The 25,303-nt window shown below is 55.5% G+C and overlaps 1 protein-coding gene across 1 annotated transcript in view; it reads right to left on the reverse strand.

Annotated features, from left to right (window-relative positions):
• Positions 1-16,940: 16,940 nt before the first annotated feature.
• The window catches only part of LOC144717333 (DEP domain-containing protein 1B-like), a 29,731-nt gene continuing 21,368 nt past the window's right edge, over positions 16,941-25,303 (reverse strand). The window contains exons 9-12 of the mRNA XM_078592815.1: positions 23,186-23,331; positions 19,305-19,466; positions 18,569-18,745; positions 16,941-17,347 (exon numbers count right to left, since the gene is read on the reverse strand). Of these exons, the coding sequence (XP_078448941.1) occupies positions 17,198-17,347; positions 18,569-18,745; positions 19,305-19,466; positions 23,186-23,331 (635 nt within the window). The 3' untranslated portion in view covers positions 16,941-17,197. The remainder of the gene's footprint in view (positions 17,348-18,568; positions 18,746-19,304; positions 19,467-23,185; positions 23,332-25,303) is intronic.

Here is a 25,303-nt window from a genome sequence, read left to right on the forward strand (position 1 = left end):
CACTAACCCTCACCCCTGACCACTCACCCTCCCCACTCACCACTCACCCTTCCTACTCACCACTCAACCTCACCACTCACCCTCACCACCCACCACTCACCCTCACCACTCACCCTTCCTACTCACCACTCAACCTCACCACTGACCACTCACCACTCACCCTTACCCTCACCACTCACTCTCACCACTCACCCTTACTATTCACCACACACCCTCACCACTCACCCTCAACATCAACTCACCCTCACCACTCACCATCATCACAAATCCTAACCACTCACCCTCACCACTCACCCTCACCACTCACTCTCACCACACCCTCAGCACTCACCCTCCCCACTCACCCTCACCACACACCGTCACCACTTAACCTCACCACTCAACCTCACCACTCACCCTCACCACTCTCCCTCACCACTCACCGTCACCACTCACCACTCACCCTCACCACTCACCACTCACCCCTCACCATCACCACTCACCCTCACCACTAACCCTGACCCCTCACCACTGACCACTCACCACTCAACCTCACCACTAACCCTCACCATCACCACTCACCCTTACTAATCACCACTCAAGCTCACCACTCTTCGTCATCACTCACCCTCACCACTCACCCCTCACCACTCACCCCTCACCCTCACCACTCACCCTCACCACTCACCCCTCAACATCACCACTCACCCTCACCACTCTCCCTCACCACTCACTCTCACCACTCACCCTCACCACTCACCCTCACCACTCAACCTCACCAATCACCCTCAAAGCTAACGACTCTCTAACCACTCACCCTCACCACTCAGCACTCACCCTCACCACTCACCCTCACCACTCACGCTCACCACTCACCCATCACCACTCACAACTGCCACTCACCCTCACAACAACCACTCACCCTCACCGCTCACCACTCACCCTTACGATTCACCCTCACCACTCACCACTCACCGTCACAACCACCACTCACCCTCAGCACTCACCCTCACCACTCAACCTCACCACTCAACCTCACCACTCACCCTCACCACTCAGCACTCACCCTCACCACTCACCCTCACCACTCACCCTCACCACTCACGCTCACCACTCACCCTCACCACTCACAACTGCCACTCACCCTCACAACAACAACTCACCCTCACCGCTCACCACTCACCCTCGCCACTCACCCTCACCACTCACCCTGACCACTCACCCTCACCACTAACCCTCACCACTCACCTTTACCACTCACCCTCACCACTAACCCTCACCATCACCACTCACCCTGACTACTCACCACTCACCCTCACCACTCACCCTCACCACTCACCCCTCACCATCACCACTCACCCTCACAACTCTCCCTCACCACTCACTCTCACCATTCACCCTCACCATTCAGCCTCATCACTCACCCTCACCACTCACCACTCACCGTCACAACCACCACTCACCCTCACCACTCACCCTCACCACTCAACCTCACCACTCAACCTCACCCTCACTACTCACCATTCATCCTGACCAATCACCACTGACCAATCACCACTCACCACTCTCCACTAACCCTCACCACTCAACCTCACCACTCACCCTCAAAACTAACAACTCTCTCACCACTCACCCTCACCACTCAGCACTCACCCTCACCACTCACCCTCACCACTCACGCTCATCACTCACCCATCACCACTCGCAACTGCCACTCACCCTCACAACAACCACTCACCCTCACCGCTCACCACTCACCCTCACCACTCACCCTCACCACTCACCCTGACCACTCACCCTCACCACTAACCATCACCACTCACCCTTACCACTTACCCTCACCACTAACCCTCACCATCACCACTCACCCTTACTACTCACCACTCAACCTCACCACTCTTCGTCACCACTCACCCTCACCACTCACCACTCACTCTCACCATTCACCCTCACCATTCAGCCTCACCACTCACCACTCACCGTCACAACCACCACTCACCCTCACCACTCACCCTCACCACTCAACCTCACCCTCACTACTCACCATTCATCCTGACCAATCACCACTGACCAATCACCACTCACCACTCTCCACTAACCCTCACCACTCAACCTCACCACTCACCCTCAAAACTAACCACTCTCTCACCACTCACCCTCACCACTCAGCACTCACCCTCACCACTCACCCTCACCACTCACCCTCACCACTCACGCTCAGCACTCACCACTCACCCATCACCACTCACAACTACCACTCACCCTCACAACAACCACTCACCCTCACCGCTCACCACTCACCGTCACCACTCACCCTGACCACTCACCCTCACCACTCACGCTCACCACTCACCACTCACCCATCACCACTCACAACTGCCACTCACCCTCACAACAACCACTCACCCTCACCACTCACCCTCACCACTCACCCTGACCACTCACCCTCACCCCTAACCCTCACCACTCACCCTTACCACTCACCCTCACCACTAACCCTCACCATCACCACTCACCCTTACTACTCACCGCTCAACCTCACCACTCTTCGTCACCACTCACCCTCACCACTCACCCCTCACCTTCACCACTCTCCCTCACCACTCACCACTCACTCTCACCATTCACCCTCACCATTCAGCCTCACCACTCACCCTCACGACTCACCCTCACCACTCCCCACTCTCCCTCACCACTCACTCTCACCATTCAACTCACCATTCAGCCTCACCACTCACCACTCACCGTCACAACCACCACTCACCCTCACCACTCACCCACACTACTCACCACTCATCCTCACCAATCACCACTGACCAATCACCACTCACCCTCACCACTCACTAATCACCACTCACAATCGCCACTCACAACCGCCACTCACCCTCACCACTCACCCTCACCACTCACCCTCACTACTCATCCTCACCAATCACACCCTCACCATTATAATTTTGCCCCAGTCAACGCCGGATATTTCCCATTCGTAGCAGTTTATATCAACTCTATAACCAACTTATATTAAACGGGAACAGCGCGATCCTTAAAGTAATCTACAACCTTCGATTAGTCCTTTGTGCGATTCAAAGAATCGATTCCTGGCATGTTGGGGGTTTACATTTTAATCTTAATTTAGGAGCTTTCGTGACTGCAGGAATTATTCTTTGGTTCTTTTCGGTTAAGTCACGTCTAAAAGTAAAATAAAATAATAAATAACATATTACGACGTTTCGATTGCAACACAAGCAATCATCATCAGGCATAAAAGAAACAGCAACAAAAAATCTAACTAGAAAACTCTAGACAGACATACAAGCAGACAGACATCACGACGGCACACAGAGAGAGGACACAAATCGGCACAAAGAGAGGGGTCGTTTCTGTGACGGTCCTTAAATATAGAGAGGGGGGGCGGGGACGGAGAGAGGGAGGGGGCAGAGAGAATTAGCATATAAATGAGTGTACGGCAACGTAGTGTACGGCAACGTACTGCTGTGGAACGGGCACGCAAGATTGAAAACTAGGAGGCACACGAAAATTAAATAACCTAGCAAAATATCGAAATGTGATGTAATACAACACAGAGAGTCGGTTAACACACAATTAACGCATAGCCTGGTTGATTACGTGTTTCAAAATTTGCTAAGTTAGAATTTAAGTGTGAACATTCCAAAGAGAGGACACAGGCAGAGAGAACAAGTAATCAGAGAGAGAGAAAAAAAAAGATAAGTTTATCTAAAAAAAATGCCCACCGACTCCTCGCCCCGCCCACCGACTCCTCGCCCCGCCCACCGACTCCTCGCCCCGCCCACCGACTTCTCGGCCCGCCCACCGACTCCTCGCCCCGCCCACCGACTTCTCGCCCCGCCCACCGACCTCTCGCCCCGCCCACCGACTCCTCGCCCCGCCCACCGACTCCTCGCCCCGCCCACCGACTTCTCGGCCCACCCACCGACTCCTCGCCCCGCCCACCGACTTCTCGCCCCGCCCACCGACTTCTCGCCCCGCCCACCGACTTCTCGCCCCGTCCACCGACTTCTTGCCCCGCCCACCGACTTCTCGCCCCGCCCACCGACTTCTCGCCCCGCCCACCGACTTCTCGCCCCGCCCACCGACCTCTCGCCCCGCCCACCGACCTCTCGCCCCGCCCACCGACTTCTTGCCCCGCCCACCGACTTCTCGCCCCGCCCACCGACTTCTCGCCCTGCCCACCGACTTCTCGCCCCGCCCACCGACCTCTCGCCCCGCCCACCGACCTCTCGCCCCGCCCACCGACTTCTCGCCCCGCCCACCGACCTCTCGGCCCGCCCACCGACCTCTCGCCCCGCCCACCGACCTCTCGCCCCGCCCACCGACTTCTCGCCCCGCCCACCGACTTCTCGGCCCGCCCACCGACTTCTCGGCCCGCCCACCGACTTCTCGCCTCGCCCACCGACCTCTCGCCCCGCCCACCGACTTCTCGGCCCGCCCACCGACTTCTCGGCCCGCCCACCGACTTCTCGCCCCGCCCACCGACCTCTCGCCCCGCCCACCGACTTCTCGCCCCGCCCACCTACTTCTCGCCCCGCCCACCGACCTCTCGCCCCGCCCACCGACTTCTCGGCCCGCCCACCGACTTCTCGCCCCGCCCACCGACCTCTCGCCCCGCCCACCGACTTCTCGCCCCGCCCACCGACTTCTCGCCCCGCCCACCGACTTCTCGGCCCGCCCACCGACCTCTCGCCCCGCCCACCGACCTCTCGCCCCGCCCACCGACTTCTCGGCCCGCCCACCGACTTCTCGCCCCGCCCACCGACTTCTCGGCCCGCCCACCGACTTCTCGGCCCGCCCACCGACTTCTCGCCCCGCCCACCAACCTCTCGCCCCGCCCACCGACTTCTCGGCCCGCCCACCAACTTCTCGGCCCGCCCACCGACTTCTCGCCCCGCCCACCGACCTCTCGCCCCGCCCACCGACTTCTCGCCCCGCCCACCGACTTCTCGCCCCGCCCACCGACCTCTCGCCCCGCCCACCGACTTCTCGCCCCGCCCACCGACTTCTCGCCCCGCCCACCGACCTCTTGGCCCGCCCACCGACCTCTCGCCCCGCCCACCGACCTCTCGCCCCGCCCACCGACTTCTCGCCCCGCCCACCGACTTCTCGGCCCGCCCACCGACTTCTCGCCCCGCCCACCGACTTCTCGCCCCGCCCACCGACTTCTCGGCCCGCCCACCGACTTCTCGGCCCGCCCACTGACTTCTCGCCCCGCCCACCGACCTCTCGCCCCGCCCACCGACTTCTCGGCCCGCCCACCGACTTCTCGGCCCGCCCACCGACTCCTCGCCCCGCCCACCGACTTCTCGCCCCGCCCACCGACCTCTCGCCCCGCCCACCGACTCCTCGCCCCGCCCACCGACTCCTCGCCCCGCCCACCGACTTCTCGGCCCACCCACCGACTCCTCGCCCCGCCCACCGACTTCTCGCCCCGCCCACCGACTTCTCGCCCCGCCCACCGACTTCTCGCCCCGTCCACCGACTTCTTGCCCCGCCCACCGACTTCTCGCCCCGCCCACCGACTTCTCGCCCCGCCCACCGACTTCTCGCCCCGCCCACCGACCTCTCGCCCCGCCCACCGACCTCTCGCCCCGCCCACCGACTTCTTGCCCCGCCCACCGACTTCTCGCCCCGCCCACCGACTTCTCGCCCTGCCCACCGACTTCTCGCCCCGCCCACCGACCTCTCGCCCCGCCCACCGACCTCTCGCCCCGCCCACCGACTTCTCGCCCCGCCCACCGACCTCTCGGCCCGCCCACCGACCTCTCGCCCCGCCCACCGACCTCTCGCCCCGCCCACCGACTTCTCGCCCCGCCCACCGACTTCTCGGCCCGCCCACCGACTTCTCGGCCCGCCCACCGACTTCTCGCCTCGCCCACCGACCTCTCGCCCCGCCCACCGACTTCTCGGCCCGCCCACCGACTTCTCGGCCCGCCCACCGACTTCTCGCCCCGCCCACCGACCTCTCGCCCCGCCCACCGACTTCTCGCCCCGCCCACCTACTTCTCGCCCCGCCCACCGACCTCTCGCCCCGCCCACCGACTTCTCGGCCCGCCCACCGACTTCTCGCCCCGCCCACCGACCTCTCGCCCCGCCCACCGACTTCTCGCCCCGCCCACCGACTTCTCGCCCCGCCCACCAACTTCTCGGCCCGCCCACCGACCTCTCGCCCCGCCCACCGACCTCTCGCCCCGCCCACCGACTTCTCGCCCCGCCCACCGACTTCTCGGCCCGCCCACCGACTTCTCGCCCCGCCCACCGACTTCTCGGCCCGCCCACCGACTTCTCGGCCCGCCCACCGACTTCTCGCCCCGCCCACCAACCTCTCGCCCCGCCCACCGACTTCTCGGCCCGCCCACCAACTTCTCGGCCCGCCCACCGACTTCTCGCCCCGCCCACCGACCTCTCGCCCCGCCCACCGACTTCTCGCCCCGCCCACCGACTTCTCGCCCCGCCCACCGACCTCTCGCCCCGCCCACCGACTTCTCGCCCCGCCCACCGACTTCTCGCCCCGCCCACCGACCTCTCGGCCCGCCCACCGACCTCTCGCCCCGCCCACCGACCTCTCGCCCCGCCCACCGACTTCTCGCCCCGCCCACCGACTTCTCGGCCCGCCCACCGACTTCTCGCCCCGCCCACCGACTTCTCGGCCCGCCCACCGACTTCTCGGCCCGCCCACCGACTTCTCGCCCCGCCCACCGACCTCTCGCCCCGCCCACCGACTTCTCGGCCCGCCCACCGACTTCTCGGCCCGCCCACCGACTTCTCGCCCCGCCCACCGACCTCTCGCCCCGCCCACCGACTTCTCGCCCCGCCCACCGACTTCTCGCCCCGCCCACCGACCTCTCGCCCCGCCCACCGACTTCTCGCCCCGCCCACCGACTTCTCGCCCCGCCCACCGACTTCTCGCCCCGCCCACCGACTTCTCGGCCCCACCCACCGACTCCTCGCCCCGCCCACCGACTCCTCGGCCCCGCCCACCGACTCCTCGCCCCGCCCACCGACTTCTCGCCCCGCCCACCGACTCATCGCCCCGCCCACCGACTCCTCGCCCCGCCCACCGACTCCTCGGCCCCGCCCACCGACTCCTCGCCCCGCCCACCGACTTCTCGCCCCGCCCACCGACTTCTCGCCCCGCCCACCGACTTCTCGCCCCGCCCACCGACCTCTCGCCCCGCCCACCGTCGTGGAGAGGGAGATGGGCCACTGGGCCAGTAGCAACGACAGGAGGCAGAGGGGAACGAGGAGTGGGAAGGAAAAACGAATGAATGAATGATCCGCCGAGCTCTTTCATTCCCCGTACAACCCAGCAACGACAACAACAGCAGCAGCGGCAGCAACAGCCGCCGTTGTGACGTCACCACTGCGCTTGTGCCAGGCTAGGTGCACTTTGGAGGCCGCCCACGTGAAGAAGTGAAATGCGTGTGTGTGTGGCAAGGCTGTGGGTTGATGATGTTAACTACCTCGCCTGGTATACAGGAGGTCGTGGGTTCGATCCCGACCCTGACGCCTGCTGCTGTATATTTGGAGTTTGCGTGTCTCTCTCTCTCTCTCATCATCATGGTGGCTAGGAGATGTTAACCACCTCGCCTGGTATACAGGAGGTCGTTGGGTCAATCCCAACCCCTGACGATGCCTGTTGCTGTATATTTGGAGTTTGCGTGTCTCTCTCATCATCACGGTGGCTATGAGATGTTAACTACCTCGCCTGGTGTACAGGTCGTGGATTCGATCCCGACTGACACCTGCTGTATATTTGGAGTTTGCGTGTCTCTCTCATCATCATCATCATCACGGTGGCTAGGAGATGTTAACTACCTTACGTGGTGTACAGGAGGTCGTGGGTTCGATCCCGACCCTGACGCCTGCTGCTGTATATTTGGGGTTTGCGGTAAAGTCACGTAGAAGGGAAATAATAAAATAAAACATAATAAAATAATTCTCGCGACGTTTCGTCCACAACGCTGTCTTTCCGACAGACTTGTTCTTCACCTGAGGACGGCTGCTTGCGTTGTGGCCGAAACGTCGTGAGAATTATTTTTATGTTTTATTTTTATTATTTTATTATTTCTTTTCTACGTGACTTTACCGAAAGAACCAAGAAGATGATATCACTGTCCTGGTCACAAAAGCAAATTTTGGGGAATCAAAGCCAATTTTGCTGTACTTTTGAGGCACAAGCAAATTATAAAATACCACTTACTACCCAGGAACAATTTTTTTTTTGTTACACAGTGAAATCCAATAGCCGCGGATGATTCCTAATATCGGAAGAGCGTTCCAGACGGCCGCGGAAGAGCATGTGAAAGCCCCGCGCGACGATGCAATGACCACCGTCTCTGTCCGACGGGTGAGTCAAAGGCGGCCGCTGCTGTCGCTGCTGCCGCGTGGATAACAGGAGTGTCACGTGATGACCGACGGTCTATGACGCTCGACGACATGGACGCGCATTGTGGTGGCTCATTTGTGAGCACGCACTTTGTGAGAGTGTGGGGAGCGGTGGTGGAGCGGTTAGCGCTGCGCTATGAAACCGGCCACCCGGGTTCGATTGCTGCTCACGGCCAACACCAGTGACGGGATTATCTGAATTGTCATGGGCCTCCCCTAGGTCGACTCAGCCTCAAATGAGCACCTGGTGCGGTGTGTAGTAAACATCGCCACTGGGGAGACGAAGGCGGTCGGGCGTGGTGGTGCTGGCCACCCACCCCCCTCGTGTGCCGTGCAGGCCCTTCGTAGGTGCTCGCCAACAGCACTTGCCCTTACAGTCTGTTAAGGCTATACGGGGGATCTTTGTCTTTGTGGGGAGCGGTGGTGTAGCGGTTAGCGCTGTGCTGCGCTATGAACCCGGCGAACCGGGTTCGATTCCCCCTCAACGGCCAACACCAGTGACGGCATTATCTGAAACGGTCATGGGCCTCCCCTAGGTCGACTCGGCCTCAAACGAGTACCTGGTCCGGTGTGAACATCGCCACTGGGGAAACAAAGGCGGTCGGGCGTGGTGTTGGCGACGTTTCGGGCGCAACACGCCCGAAACGTCGTGATTTATGTTATAGCTACGCGACTTTACCGAAAGAAGCAAAGAGTATGTTGGGGTAGGTTCCCCTTCTCCCCTCTCTTGAGTGCCGTGGTGAGGATTCGGCATCACGATGCTACGGGAGAAGAGACCGGTCACTCCCAAAGAGAAAACGATTCCGATCCGATGTACAGAATTGCAAAACGAGACACCCCCGCTGTAGAAAGCATGATATATTGTTTAATACTTGTTGTCAATATGATACACACACCCACACACATATATAATCTCAACAATGGAAACGGTAAAAAAAAAGATTGTTAAAACAGTGAAATACAGTCCAGTAGTACGGTGTAAAGTGTTAAGCGGTGTAATATACATATTCACAAGCATGCTAAGAAAATGCATGGCAGCGTAAGCGTGAAACCAACTTGGAATTTTGGAAACAAAAACTCGCCAGGACATTGCTCTACTCTAAACATGTGTCATCGTGCGGAGGAGGTTGTGATGGGTGCGGGCTCGATTGTGGATGGCAGGAAGGGCAGGCTTACCAAGCCAGGCCGGACTGGCACCCAATCTGAAGTTCAAGTTCATTTATTAGGTATAGCCCTCTTCTTGGTTCTTTCGGTAAAGTCACGTAGAAGGGAAATAATAAAAATAAAACATAATAAAATAATTCTCACGACGTTTCGGCCACAACGCAAGCAGCCGTCCCCTCAGGTCCTCAGGTGAAGAACAGGTCTGTCAGAAAGACAGCGTCTGACAAGAATTCTCACGACGTTTCGGCCACAACGCAAGCAGCCGTCCTCAGGTGAAGAACAGGTCTGTCGAAAAGACAGCGGAAAGACAGCGTCTGTCTTTCAGGACGGTTGCTTGCGTTGTGGCCGAAACGTCGTGAGAAGTATTTTATTATGTTTTATTTGTATTATTTCATTATTTCCCTTCTACGCGACTTTACCGAAAGAACCAAGAAGATGAATCCCTGCGGTCACGAAAACTTTCAATCGAAAGCTATAGCCCTGTGAGCCATTCGGCTCTTGAATCGGGTGCAACCGCAAGATGATGGTCGGTAGTCGATGGCAACGAGACTGTGGCAGCGGTTATTGGAGGTGTGGTGTTGACGAGCGTGCAGCAGCAGCAGCCATGGTCATCCGACGACTTTCTTCGCACGTGGAACATTGACGTCGCTTGCCCGTGTGCAAGGCATCGCCCTGCGGCAGCTTGACCCCACGATGAGCGGCGGCTCCAAGCGGTTCACACATCGCATCGGCCGAGCCACTGAAACGTGACGAATTTCACTCCGAGTGTGTCCATCCAATACGCACTCGAGTGTGTTCAAGGAGGTATGCGGTCAACAATGCTTGACTCAGGGAGGAGGACGCCCCTGCCATGCATAGTCCCATGGGATGTTGGCTATCAACAACAAGGCAACTCCAATGACTAATTGGGAATGGGACGCAAGCGTAGGATTGATCACCCTGTCGCTGGCCGCCTTTGGGGAGGGTGTATAGTGTGAAAGGCCGAAACACCCCAGGAACCAAAGGTACACTACTGACGATGCGCTCCCCAAATTTCACCAGGCTCACTGTTCATGAACTCTTGGAAGTGCTTGCACAAAGGAGAGTAACATCTCATCCTGTGTTCTTGGAATCAGACGCACGCATCAAAATGTACGAGCATATTGCCCGGAACAACGGGAAAAGGGAACGTGAGCCTGGAGCCGCCGAAATTAAATTGACGCATTCCCAAAGCCAGCCCCCACACGCAATTCATCCCAACTACCCACAATTGCTGTACACATTTTTTTTCTGCCAGGGAGAATGAAAAACTTTACCCCCCCCCCCTCCCAAAAAAAATGTGCAATAGGTGAAGCAAATCTCCGCGACTCCGATGGACGATGAAAGTTGACATTCATTGCAAGAAATCGCTCCCCGTTGGTTCGATTCTCAGTCGGCTTGTCCTGACCCGCGGCATGTTGAGTAGCGGCGGTCCAGACCTCCCTTTCCCTGGCGACGGACTTCCACAGCTCTTCTGGTGAATTCACAGGAATTCACAGGAGTTCCCAGGCGTCCCTAGGAATTCCCAGGAATTCACAGGCATTCCCAGGAATTCCCGGGAATTCCCAGGAATTTACAGGCGTTCCCAGGAATTCACAGGAATTCCCAGGCGTTCCCAGGAATTCACAGGAATTTCCAGGCGTTCCCAGGAATTCACAGGCGTTCCCAGGAATTCACAGGCGTTCCCAGGAATTCCCAGGCGTTCCCAGGCCAGCCGAGTGACATCGTTTCGCCAGCAGCGTGGTCCGGGGCCGGCCCTGGGGTCTTCGCCCAGTGGGACATTGCTGCCAGGGGGAGTCTACCAGGGTGAGGGGGGGGGGGGCATCCTTACCAGGGTGCCCGAACCACCTGAACTCGCTCATCTCCATCCGGAGGAGCAGCAGAGGGGCTCTCGACTCTGAGGCTCTCCCCGATTAACCGATCGCTATGAAGTAAAAAAAAATAAAAAAGCATTTTCTGTAACAGAGCTCTGCGAATTTACACTTCCAAAAGTACCAAAAATGTATTTATCCGTGAAAGCGAGTGGGGGGTGCGGGGGGTGGGCAGTCAAAAACGCTTCGGCCTCGGCAAGGTAAAATAAAAAACGAGCCTACCTTTACCCTACCCTTTAGCAAGGTAAGGTAAAAGGTCAAAAGCAACGAGCCTACCTTTAACCTACCTTTTACCCTTTAGCAAGGTAAGGTAAAAGGTCAAAAGCAACGAGCCTACCTTTACCCTAACTTTACCCTTTAGCAAGGTAAGGTAAAAGGTCAAAAGCAACGAGCCTACTTTTACCCTACCTTTTACCTTACCACAATACAATCACTCTACCCTTTACATTTTATCCTTTAGCAAGGTAAGGTAAAAGGTCAAAAGCAACGAGCCTACCTTTACCCTATCTTTTACCTTACCACAATACAATCACTCTACCCTTTACATTTTATCCTTTAGCAAGGTAAGGTAAAAGGTCAAAAGCAACGAGCCTACCTTTACCCTACCTTTTACCTTACCACAATACAATCACTCTACCCTTTACATTTTATCCTTTAGCAAGGTAAGGTAAAAGGTCAAAAGCAACGAGCTTACCTTTACCCTTACCCCATACAAATTACCCGATTGCAGGGTAATTACTGGGGTACTACTACACATGAAAAAGGTTTCTAACAGGTAAATGCTCGGCAGAGTGCTTTATTCATATAGAATACTCTCGATGATTCCAATTTTAAATGGAGGCCACGGACTGCGCCACGGAGCTTTTAGCGAGTGGTAAACAAGGTGTTTACGGTAAACAAGGTGATGACCGGGTAATATTTCGCGCTACCTTTACCCTCCCCTTTACCTTACCTCTCAGCATGTCGACACCGTTACCCTCTAAAAAGGGGTAAATTACCTTACCTTGCCGAGGCCTAGTTCAGACGCTTAGTCAATCAGTGCTGCAGCAATATTCACAGTATATTCCTGAAAAAATAACATTCAAGGCACTTTGAAGACCAGGCCACACCAACGCTGCATAGCACCCGGATGGAGGATTCATTTCATGGTTTACAACCAAACACAAACATTCCCCGCGTTGATTTGAAGCTTTCGTGACTGCAGGAATCCATACCTCTTTGGTAATTTTGGTTAAAGTCGCGTAGGTAGAAAAAAAGAATAGATCACGACGTTTCGATCACTGCTGGATTATTTTTTCCGCCTGTTCAACTGCTGGATTATTTTATCCGCCTGAAACTAATCCAGCTGTTCAACTGCTGGATTATTGTTTCCGCCCGAAAATAATCCAGCAGTTCAACTGCTGGATTATGTTTTCCGCCCGAAACTAATCCAGCAGTTCAACTGCTGGATTATTTTTTCCACCTGAAACTAATCCAGCTGTTCAACTGCTGGATTATTTTTTCCACCTGAAACTAATCCAGCAGTTCAACTGCTGGATTATTTTTTCCACCTGAAACTAATCCAGCTGTTCAACTGCTGGATTATTTTTTCCACCTGAAACTAATCCAGCTGTTCAACTGCTGGATTATTTTTTCCACCTGAAACTAATCCAGCTGTTCAACTGCTGGATTATTTTTTCCGCTTGAAACTAATCCAGCTGTTCAACTGCTGGATTATTTTTTCCACCTGAAACTAATCCAGCTGTTCAACTGCTGGATTATTTTTTCCGCCTGAAACTAATCCAGCTGTTCAACTGCTGGATTATTTTTTCCACCTGAAACTAATCCAGCTGTTCAACTGCTGGATTATTTTTTCCGCCTGAAACTAATCCAGCTGTTCAACTGCTGGATTAGTTTTTCCGCCTGAGGACGACCGCTTGTGTTGCGATCGAAACGTCGTGATCCATTTATCATACTATTTGGTTTTGTAGGTAAAGTCACGTAGTAGTGAAAAATAAAATATAAATGAAAAAAACTACCGAATTAATAAATCACGACGTTTCGGAGGCAACACAAGCTTCCGTCGTGATTGAATTCAGTTGTTTTTTTCCATTTATTTTTACCTACTACGTGACTTTACCGAAAATACCAAATAGTATGAATCCTTGCAGTCACGAAAACCTCAAATCTAGAATCTATTTTTATGTTTTCTACCTCCGTGACTTTACCGAAAGAACCAAAGAGTATGGATTCCCCATGTTGCCTACGCATAAGTGTTGGAGCAAGTGCTGAAGGGCCAGGCAGACACCTTACTCTCTCCCCCCAGAGCTGACGCTTTCACGCCGTACCACATACTCACGTGTGTCTGAGCCGACCTACAGAAGGCTGAAAGGGGGACTGGCTTAGATAGCACTTGCCACTGATACTAGCAGCTGCCGGGAATAGAACCAAGGCTCATGCCGGGTTCCATGGCACTGTGCCAGAACTGCATGGCAGTTAAGAATGAGATTCTTTATCCTCGAGAAATCCGATGAGCTATGAAGTTCGTTGTTTATACAGATGTCTAGTTCACACAAAGATGCCCCCCCCCCCGTGTAGCCTCAACAGACTGTGGGAGCAAGCGCTGTTAGCGAGCACCTATGAAGGCCGGCACGGCACACGAGGGGGTGGGTGACCAGCACCACGCCCGGCCGACCTTTGTCTCAACGAGTGGCGATGTTTACACACCGCACCAGATACTCATTTGAGGCTGAGTCGACCTAGGGGGAGGCCCAGGACTGGTTCAAATCATCGTCACCGGCCGTGTTGGCCGCGAGCGGCAATCGAACTCGGTCCGCCGGGTTCGTAGCGCCAATCCGCGACGCTACCGCTCCCCACACCCAGGCAGCAATGCCGCCTTTCTTTGCCAGTTACGACAGCTGGGCAATAAACATGCAGCGGACGCACCAAAACTAAATAATTTCTCACACTTTGGCTAAATCAACATGGGGGGGGGGGGGGGGGGTGAGGGCCCCAAGCCCAAACACCCTTGGCCACCGTCATTTATAAATGGCCGGGAATCGAACTCGGGTCACCATGGATGGTGGTAGGCGGATATCATATTTTATTTGATCAGGTAAAGCCCACTGATCTGTATAGAGGGACTCTACTCTACCTAAGCATATTCGACTCACGAACTTTCGGAGATAGGAACGAAATTTGTCCGTGTGTCCGCTTGCAGCTGTTTGGACCGCTGCAACCGCCGCGCAATAGATGGTGGTGATGGCATTTAGATCTGCAGAAGGTGAATAACCAGTGGCATCTACATCTGCATAACGTGAAGAACCAGTAGCATCTACATCTGCAGAAGGTGAAGAACCAGTGGCATCTACATCTGCAGAAGGTGAAGAACCAGTGGCATCTACATCTGCAGAACATGAAGAACCAGTGGTGTCTACATCTGCAGAACGTGAAGAATCGGTGGCATCTACATCTGCAAAACGTGAAGAACCGGTGGCATCTACATCTGCAGAACATGAAGAACCAGTGGCACCTACATCTGCAGAACGTGAAGAACCAGTGGCATCTACATCTGCAGAAAGTGAAGAACCAGTGGCATCTACATCTGTAGAACATGAAGAATCGGTGGCATCTACATCTGCAGAACGTGAAGAACCAGTGGCATCTACATCTACAGAACGTGAAGAACCAGTGGCATCTACATCTGCAGAACGTGAAGAACCAGTGGCATCTACATCTTCAGAACGTGAAGAACCAGTGGCATCTACATCTGCAGAACGTAAAGAACCAGTGGCATCTACATCTGCAGAACACGTGAAGAACCAGTGGCATCTACATCTGCAGAATGTGAAGAACCAGTGGCATCTACATCTGCAGAAAGTGAAGAACCAGTGGCATCTACATCTGCAGAACATGGAGAACCAGTGGCTACATCTACATCTGTGACGCGATAAACTACGCCGCACACGCTCGATTCGACGGACGTGTCCCGCGGGAGAGTTAGAAACGATTTTTATCGATCTACGGCAGCGGGGGCCCCCCAACATATGAAGGCGCCGACTCGTTGTGTGGGTCTGCGCCTCCGCTAAGAATCCCTTTGGCCTCGTGGAAACCTGACCGCAGCTCCCTTTCAATCCACCTCCATTAAAACCAGGGCCTTGTTACCGCACGGCGCACGGCAGCAGCAAAAGCATTTAGAATGATAAAAAAAATGGTTAAAACGTGCAACGCACGAATGTTTAGACGACGCAAACATAAGACTAAAAGTCGCCTTGAAGCTAAAAGCGTTTCCCCCTCCTCCCCCGCCCCATCACGCGATCCGGGACCAATTGCATCTTAAATTCCCTTTTTACCGTACCAACTCTCTCTCTCTCTAGGATAACAACATTTTTTATTTTGTTATTCTACGAGTATCTCTAGGACGGAGCTAGCTGTGTCGCAGTCATCTGTGCGCTCGCTACGAACCCGGTAGCGGTGGGGGCGGGAGTAGGGGGAGGGGGTGTGTGTACCTGAGTTTCGTTCCTGGCCACGGCGGCTGACACCGGTAGCGAACGATATCCGAGCCGGTCCTGGGTTTCCAACCCGCACCGATCAACGTGACCGTGCGACTCGCTGTAACCGACCCTCATCCCGACACGGATGGACACCTAAAACTATTTTCAACTCTACCAGGTAAGGCACCACCACCGCCATCGCCCGGCCTATGGATCGTTATGTCATTAAATTATCCGGTGGCTAAAGCTCACCTCACCACTGCCTCCACTGCCTTCCTCTTCCCTTTCACTCCTTCCCGTACCTCCCCCCCTGCCCTTTCGTGACCCCGACGTGACCTCTGCTACGGTCACACATTCCTGGGCACCTTTGCACTGCCCCTGCCATCTTTAAAACATTTTTTTTAACGAGTTGCGACGTAGCTCTTTTTCAGAAGCGACCTGGGCATCGCAAATGATAGGCTCAACAAAAGTGGCCCATCACCGTCGCGTGGAAATTCATGGTACTCGAAACGCACGTCGATTCTAAATGTGGAGGGGGGGAAAAGCGGAGGACCCGGAGAAAAATCCACGTGACCACGCAGAGAGAGAGAGAGACACGCAAACTCCAAATATACAGCAGCAGGCGTCAGGGTTGGGATCGAACCCACGACCTCCTGCATACCGGGCGAGGGAGTTAACATCTCCTAGCCACCATATTGCGAGTCCGGTGAGTTCTAACCACCGAGCCCAACGCGAATGTAACAGTCAATACGGAAGCGCCGATAACCACGGCAACTTGGGAGGGAAGGTTTAAGTTACGGGGGAAGCAAGCTCCTGTGAGTTACTGCATTGAATTGTGGGAGTTGGGGGGAGGGGGGTACAGACCCAGCCGCACCCCACAAACCCTCCCCCCCCGGCCCCCCATTCCACTCCCCAACAGGCTGCCTGCAATCCCTTTCGTTGCCTCTCTGTATCCCCAAAATAACCCCGCAGGGGCAACAAATACAATTCCAAAGCTTCTGCGGCAGCGGCGGCCACAGTCCGTCGGGCGGCAGCCCCGAGCCAGCGGCAGAAATTCCACATTCCCTTGGCGGGAGCCAGTCTCTTGCCTCCGCTTGCTTGTCGTGGACGCCTCGCCCCTGCCCACTACCGCCACCACCCCCACTACCACCACCACCACCACCGCCACCACCACCGCGCTCTTCACGTAGGGCGCGTGCTGCTTTGGCGGGGTACTCGGTGGAGGTGGGTGGTGGTGGCGGGGAGAGTGGAGGGGGGGTTGGGGGGGGGGGCTCAGAAGCGCACGCGGTTGAAGGGGTTGGGAAGGGCCCCCTTCAGGGAGAGCAGAGGAGGCCGGCGTGGGGCCCTCGGCGGAGGTGCCGGAGAGCAGCCGGCGCCGTCGGGGAAACGGCTTCTGTAGACGTCCGGGTACGCCTTGCGGAACTGGCGGGAGAGAGACGCACGCACGCAATGACCACCCCCACCACCGCCCCGTCAGAGGTCGCAAACGGGTTTTGATTCCTTACCCGTACCCGTACCCGGCCGCACCAGGGTCGCAAACGGGTACTCGTACCCGGCCGGGTACCGGGTAGAGTACGGGTATCGGGTACCCGGTTGCGACCTCTGCCCCCCGTATAGCCTTAATGCATGTGTGTGTGGCGAGAGGGGGGCGTCGTGGTGGCTAGGAGATGTTAACTCCCTCGCCTGGTATGCAGGAGGTGCCGTGGGTTCGATCCCGACCCCTGATGATGCCTGCTGCTGTATATTTGGAGGTTGCGTGTCTCTCTCTCATCATCATCACGGTGGCTAGGAGATGTTAACTACCTCGCGTGGTATGCAGGAGGTCGTGGGTTCGATCCCGACCCTGACGCCTGCTGTATATTTGGAGTTTGCGTGTCTCTCTCTCTCTCATCATCACGGTGGCTAGGAGATGTTAACTACCTCGCCTGGTATGCAGGAGGTGCCGTGGGTTCGATCCCAACCCCTGATGATGCCTGCTGCAGTATATTTGGAGTTTGCGGTGTCTCTCTCTTCCGGTTTTTCCCTTCCGCAATTAGAATCAACGTGCGTTTAAGAGAATTTGGTCGCTATAAACTTCCACACGACAAGCCACTTCGTTGAACTATCATTTGTGGCCAGCTCGCTTCTAAAAATGAAGCCAATAAGCTCAGTGGGCTTTAGCTGGTAAGATACAAACTGTTTAAGTTGTATTTGTATGTTTTTTTAAGTGATTTGTTTACCTTTGCTATACTGTGCACTCCTTTAGTGTTTTTCGTATAGTTTGTTGTTGTAACGTAACTGACCCCCTTATTGGTGGACATCTGCATCGGATACCTCCAGCTACAAACAAATATTTCGATTATCGTCTTGCAGATGTCTCGCAACGGGAAAGAGGTTAAGACAACCGAAAAAAACTCGCAGCCGCATGCGCCCGCACCACGCATGCGCCTGCCTGCCCACTCACCCGCCTGCCCGCCCGCTCACCCGCCTGCCCCCCCGCTCACCCGCCTGCCCCCCCGCTCACCCGCCTGCCCCCCCGCTCACCCGCCTGCCCCCCCGCTCACCCGCTCACCCACCCGCTCGCCCGCCCACCCGCTCACCCGCCCGCTCGCCCACCTGCTCACCCACCCGCCTGCTCACCCACCCGCCCGCTCGCCCACCCACCTGCTTGATCTTGCGCTGCTTCTCGCGCTGGCTCATTCGCCCGTCGTCCACGAGGCCGTCGAGCAGCGCGATGAGGGCGGCCCGCGACTCGCTCTGCCCCTGAGCGCGGAACTCGCTCACGCTGATCTGGCGGCAGAACCAGTGGCTGGGCTGGAGCTGGGGCTCGCGGCCCGGATCCTGCGGGCAAACGGTGAGTGAGGCTAGGACTGGGCGTCCCCCCGCTCGACACGTGGGTTGTTGTATTGTATGCTGTTGCTTGTCACGTTCTCAACCCATTCAGATTTTTGGCGGGCGCGCTCGCAGACTCGCTGACTCGGGGGCGGGCACGCCAGCGAGCCAGCGAGCGAGTCAGCGAGTGAGCGAGCAAGTGAACGAGCGCGCCCGCCAGCGAGTCAGAGAGTGAGCGAGCGAGTCAGCGAGCCAGCGAGCTCGCCAACACGCTCGTCAGAGAGCCAGCGAGCCAGCGAGCTCGCCAACACGCTCGTCAGCGAGCCAACGAGCTCGCCAACACGCTCGTCAGAGAGCCAGCGAGCTCGCCAACACGCTCGTCAGCGAGCCAGCGAGCTTGCCAACACGCTCGTCAGAGAGCCAGCGAGCTCGCCAACACGCTCGTCAGCGAGCCAACGAGCTCGCCAACACGCTCGTCAGAGAGCCAGCGAGCTTGCCAACACGCTCGTCAGAGAGCCAGCGAGCTCGCCAACACGCTCGTCAACACGCGGAGAGTCGCCACACTCACGGGGGCGGCGCGGGGCTGCGGGCCGGCAAGGAGGTGCACGGGCGGCCGCAGCACCAGCGCGTGGTTCCGCGCGATGAAGTCGAGGGCGCGGCGACACAGAACCTCGTCGAGACGCGAGGGGTCGCGGGGTCGCAGCACGCAGCGCCACAGGCTCTCCAGCATCTACGCGGGGGGGGAGGGGGGGGGGCGGAGATGTACGGATGTTACGTGTATACTTACTTTAACATTTCATCTACAAAATTACACCTTGCCATATTTACAACATGATACCCTATTTGTATTTTTGTATTTTAAGATTGTATATTACGTATAGTTTATATTTGATATTGTGTACTTATTCAAAATTTTACATACTTTAGCCCCTGAGTATTAGTTAGACTTTGAAATTTTAGTATAGTTAGACTGTATACCACTTATTTAAGTTTTAAGATTCTTACATGTTGAATGTACGCACCTTCCTGCCAAAGTAAAATCCTTGTTTGTGCAAACTTCCATGGCGAATAAAACCCTTTCTGATTGTGATTGTATGCATGTACGTGGAACTTTTTTCGCAGCGTAGGTAGGCGGACGTGCCGTATCGGAGGTGCGGGGGAAGGACGACAAACTAAACAAAGCAAGCAGTTCTAAAGAAATGAGTTTTCAATCGAGATGATGATTTAAAATTACCCTCTCCAACACACCGGTGGGCTGAAGTAGTATACTACACTATACACTACACTACTATACACACTACTATACACAATACAATACACTACTACACACTACACTCTACACTACACTACTATACACTACACTACTATACACAATACAACTACACTACTATACACTACAGTACTCTACCACACACTACACTATACACTAAACTACTATCCACAATACACTACACTACTACACACTACACTATACAACTATACACTACCCTACTACACACTACACTATACACTACACACTAGTGCTGTACTAGTGACGAATTGGCCACGTTCTGTTTATGTGACAACCCTTACAAGTTGGCTGTGTCGGGTGGTGGCGGGTTTAACGACACACTTATACTTTTACGCAGATCTAACCCCAAACAACCTCTATTATGGATGCCATTGGTCGCGAATGCCTACTACATGTTAAACTATACGTAGAGTGCTTAGTCTATGGGCAGTGTTGAGTCTATGGTGCAGTGCTGAGTCAATGGGCAGTGTTGAGTCTATGGTGCAGTGCTGAGTCTATGGGCAGTGTTGAGTCTATGGTGCAGTGCTGAGTCAATGGGCAGTGTTGAGTCTATGGTGCAGTGCTGAGTCAATGGGCAGTGTTGAGTCTATGGTGCAGTGCTGAGTCTATGGGCAGTGTTGAGTCTATGGTGCAGTGTTGAGTCTATGGGCAGTGTTGAGTCTATGGGCAGTGTTGAGTCTATGGGCAGTGTTGAGTCTATGGTGCAGTGTTGAGTCTATGGGCACGTGTTGAGTCTATGGGCAGTGTTGAGTCTATGGGCAGTGTTGAGTCTATGGGCAGTGTTGAGTCTATGGGCAGTGCTGAGTCTATGGGCAGTGTTGAGTCTATGGGCAGTGTTGAGTCTATGGGCAGTGTTGAGTCTATGGGCACGTGTTGAGTCTATGGTGCAGTGCTGAGTCTATGGTGCAGTGTTGAGTCTATGGTGCAATGTTGAGTCTATGGGCAGTGTTGAGTATGGGCAGTGTTGAGTCTATGGGAAGTGTTGAGTCTATGGGCAGTGTTGAGTCTATGGTGCAGTGTTGAGTCTATGGGCAGTGTTGAGTCTATGGTGCAGTGTTGAGTCTATGGTGCAGTGTTGAGTCTATGGTGCAGTGTTGAGTCTATGGTGCAGTGTTGAGTCTATGGGCAGTGTTGAGTCTATGGGCAGTGTTGAGTCTATGGGCAGTGTTGAGTCTATGGGCACGTGTTGAGTCTATGGTGCAGTGCTGAGTCTATGGAGCAGTGTTGAGTCTATGGTGCAATGTTGAGTCTATGGGCAGTGTTGAGTATGGGCAGTGTTGAGTCTATGGGAAGTGTTGAGTCTATGGGCAGTGTTGAGTCTATGGTGCAGTGTTGAGTCTATGGGCAGTGTTGAGTCTATGGTGCAGTGTTGAGTCTATGGTGCAGTGTTGAGTCTATGGTGCAGTGTTGAGTCTATGGGCAGTGTTGAGTCTATGGTGCAGTGCTGAGTCTATGGGCAGTGTTGAGTCTATGGTGCAGTGCTGAGTCTATGGGCAGTGTTGAGTCTATGGGCAGTGTTGAGTCTATGGGCAGTGTTGAGTCTATGGTGCAGTGCTGAGTCTATGGGCACGTGTTGAGTCTATGGGCAGTGTTGAGTCTATGGGTAGTGTTGAGTCTATGGGCAGTGTTGAGTCTATGGGCAGTGTTGAGTCTATGGGTAGTGTTGAGTCTATGGGCAGTGTTGAGTCTATGGGCAGTGTTGAGTCTATGGGTAGTGTTGAGTCTATGGGCAGTGTTGAGTCTATGGGCACGTGTTGAGTCTATGGGCAGTGTTGAGTCTATGGGCAGTGTTGAGTCTATGGGCAGTGTTGAGTCTATGGGCACGTGTTGAGTCTATGGTGCAGTGCTGAGTCTATGGGCAGTGTTGAGTCTATGGGTAGTGTTGAGTCTATGGTGCAGTGCTGAGTCTATGGGCAGTGTTGAGTCTATGGGCAGTGTTGAGTCTATGGGCAGTGTTGAGTCTATGGTGCAGTGCTGAGTCTATGGGCAGTGTTGAGTCTATGGGTAGTGTTGAGTCTATGGGTAAACACTACACGACTAAACACTATACTACACACGTCTATACACTATACTAGTAACTAATTGGCGTTATGTTTACGTAACAAATCCCTTACTTATTGGCTGTGTCGGGTAGTGGAGGGTTACGACACATTGACACGCGCTCTAACCCAAAAACATTATGAGCTTTTAGTTTAGTTTATGTAAACAGGGCTCAGTGGGGGGGGAGGAGGGGGGTGAAGAAACGGGGGGGGGGGGGACGGATTCTCTCCCATCGCACGCTCAGGGGCGGTCAGTCGCCTCCTTATCGCACCTCTGTAGCTACCACCGTGGTTACCGTCCCTGTCCACTTGTCGATTCCCGCACCGACTACTCGGTGCGCGTGCGTATGCTCAACTTCCCGCGCGCGTGCTAGTGCCCACCGTCACCACCATCGCACAAACCGCCTCCGCCAACACCGCCCACCGTCATCGCACAAACCGCAGCCTCCAACACCGCTCACCCTCACCGCCATCGCACAAACCGCCTCCGCCAACACCGCTCACCGCCACCGCCATCGCACAAACCGCCTCCGCCAACACCGCTCACCGTCATCGCACAAACCGCAGCCTCCAACACCGCCCACCCTCACCGCCATCGCACAAACCGCAGCCTCCAACACCGCTCACCGCCATCGCACAAACCGCCTCCGCCAACACCGCTCACCGCCACCGCTATCGCACAAACCACCTCCGCCAACACCGCCCACCCTCACCGCTATCGCACAAACCACCTCCGCCAACACCGCCCACCCTCACCGCTATTTGCACAAACCGCCACCGCCAACACCGCCCACCGTCACCGCCATCGCACAAACCGCAGCCTCCAACACCGCCCACCCTCACCGCTATCGCACAAACCGCCACCGCCAACACCGCCCACCGTCACCGCCATCGCACAAACCGCCTCCGCCAACACCGCCCACCGCCACCGCATTCGCACAAACCGCCTCTGCCAACACCGCCCACCGTCACCGCCATCGCACAAACCGCCTCTGCCAACACCGCCCACCGCCACCGCTATCGCACAAACCGCTGCCTCCAACACCGCCCACCGTCATCGCCATCGCACAAACCGCCTCCGCCAACACCGCCAACCGCCCAGTCTGTGGCCTCACTCACCAGGCTGCGGTTGTCCATCGGCGGCTGCAGCGGGGGCAGCTGGTCATTGTGAGCCACGCGCACCACCACACGCACCAGCAGCTGCAGGCGGCGCCGCGACAAGGGCGGTAGCAGGGCGCAGCAGAGCTGCAGAGCCAGGGCGACGCCTGCAGGCGGCGCAAGCGGGGGAACAGGCGCAGGCGGGTGAGGGTGAGCGAGCGGGCCGCCGCGGTGGCGGAGATGTCGTGCACGTTGAACTGCTTTCGCGCCGTACGTAGCCAACCGCGGTGTTAATTGGAGGTGCGGGGGAAGGACATGAAACGATGGGTCTAAGTACGAGTAGTCTACGGGTCTCTGTGTGAGTCTACGGGTCTCTGTGTGAGTCTATGGGTCTTTGTGTGAGTAGCCTATGGGTCTCTGTGTGAGTCTATCGGTCTCTGTGTGAGTCTACGTTGAACTTTTCACCGTATGTAGCCAACCGTACCAATCGGAGGTGTACGTATGTTGAACTTCTTTCGCGTTGAGTCAATGGGCAGTGTTGAGTCTATGGTGCAGTGCTGAGTCTATGGTGCAGTATTGAGTCTATGGTGCAGTATTGAGTCTATGGTGCAGTGTTGAGTCTATGGGCAGTGTTGAATCTATGGTGCAGTGCTGAGTCTATGGTGCAGTATTGAGTCAATGGGCAGTGTTGAGTCTATGGTGCAGTGTTGAGTCAATGGGCAGTGCTGAGTCTATGGATCTGTGTTGAGTCTATGGGCAGTGTTGAGTCTATGGTGCAGTGTTGAGTCTATGGCGCAGTGTTGAGTCTATGGTGCAGTGTTGAGTCTATGGGCAGTGTTGAGTCTATGGTGCAGTGCTGAGTCTATGGTGCAGTGTTGAGTTAATGGGCAGTGCTGAGTCTATGGATATGTGTTGAGTCTATGGGCAGTGTTGAGTCTATGGTGCAGTGTTGAGTCTATGGGCAGTGTTGAGTCTATGGTGCAGTGCTGAGTCTATGGTGCAGTGTTGAGTCAATGGGCAGTGCTGAGTCTATGGATCTGTGTTGAGTCTATGGGCAGTGTTGAGTCTATGGTGCAGTGTTGAGTCTATGGGCAGTGTTGAGTCTATGGGCAGTGTTGAGTCTATGGTACAGTGTTGAGTCTATGGGCAGTGCTGAGTCTATGGTGCTGTGTTGAGTCTATGGGCAGTGTTGAGTCTATGGTGCGGTGTTGAGTCTATGGGCAGTGTTGAGTCTATGGTGCAGTGTTGAGTCTATGGGTAGTGTTGAGTCAATGGGCAGTGTTGAGTCTATGGTTCAGTGCTGAGTCTATGGACAGTGTTGAGTCTATGGTGCAGTGTTGAGTCTATGGGCAGTGTTGAGTCTATGGGCAGTGTTGAGTCTATGGGCAGTGTTGAGTCTATGGGCAGTGTTGAGTCTATGGTGCAGTGTTGAGTCTATGGGCAGTGTTGAGTCTATGGTGCAGTGCTGAGTCTATGGGCAGTGCTGAGTCTATGGTGCTGTGTTGAGTCTATGGTTCAGTGTTGAGTCTATGGGCAGTGTTGAGTCTATGGTGCAGTGTTGAGTCTATGGCGCAGTGTTGAGTCTATGGCGCAGTGTTGAGTCTATGGTGCAGTGTTGAGTCTATGGTGCAGTGTTGAGTCTATGGGCAGTGTTGAGTCTATGGTGAAGTGTTGAGTCTATGGGCAGTGTTGAGTCTATGGTGCAGTGTTGAGTCTATGGGCAGTGTTGAGTCTATGGTGCAGTGTTGAGTCTATGGGCAGTGTTGAACTTCTTTCGCAGGAGGTCGTGGGTTCGATCCCGACCCTGACGATGCCTGCTGCTGTATATTTGGAGTTCGCGTGTCTCTCTCTCATCATCATCATCACGGTGGCTAGGAGATGTTAACTACCTCGCCTGGTATACAGGAGGTCGTGGGTTCGATCGCGACCCTGACGCCTGCTGCTGTATATTTGGAGTTTGCGGTGTCTCTCTCTCTCCCCGTGGTGGTGTGGATTTTTCTCCGGGTCCTCCGTTTGTTTTCCCTCCACATTTAGTACCGACATCAACAATTGAGAACCCAAGGGGTGCCAGTAGGCGGCAGTGAAGGTTAGGAACCACTGGTTTAGAGTATCTGTCTGGTGTAAATGTCCACGTGACGA

Source organism: Lampetra planeri, chromosome 3, assembly GCF_965212315.1.
Source record: "Lampetra planeri chromosome 3, kcLamPlan1.2.h2, whole genome shotgun sequence".
NCBI classification, from domain to species: domain Eukaryota; kingdom Metazoa; phylum Chordata; class Hyperoartia; order Petromyzontiformes; family Petromyzontidae; genus Lampetra; species Lampetra planeri.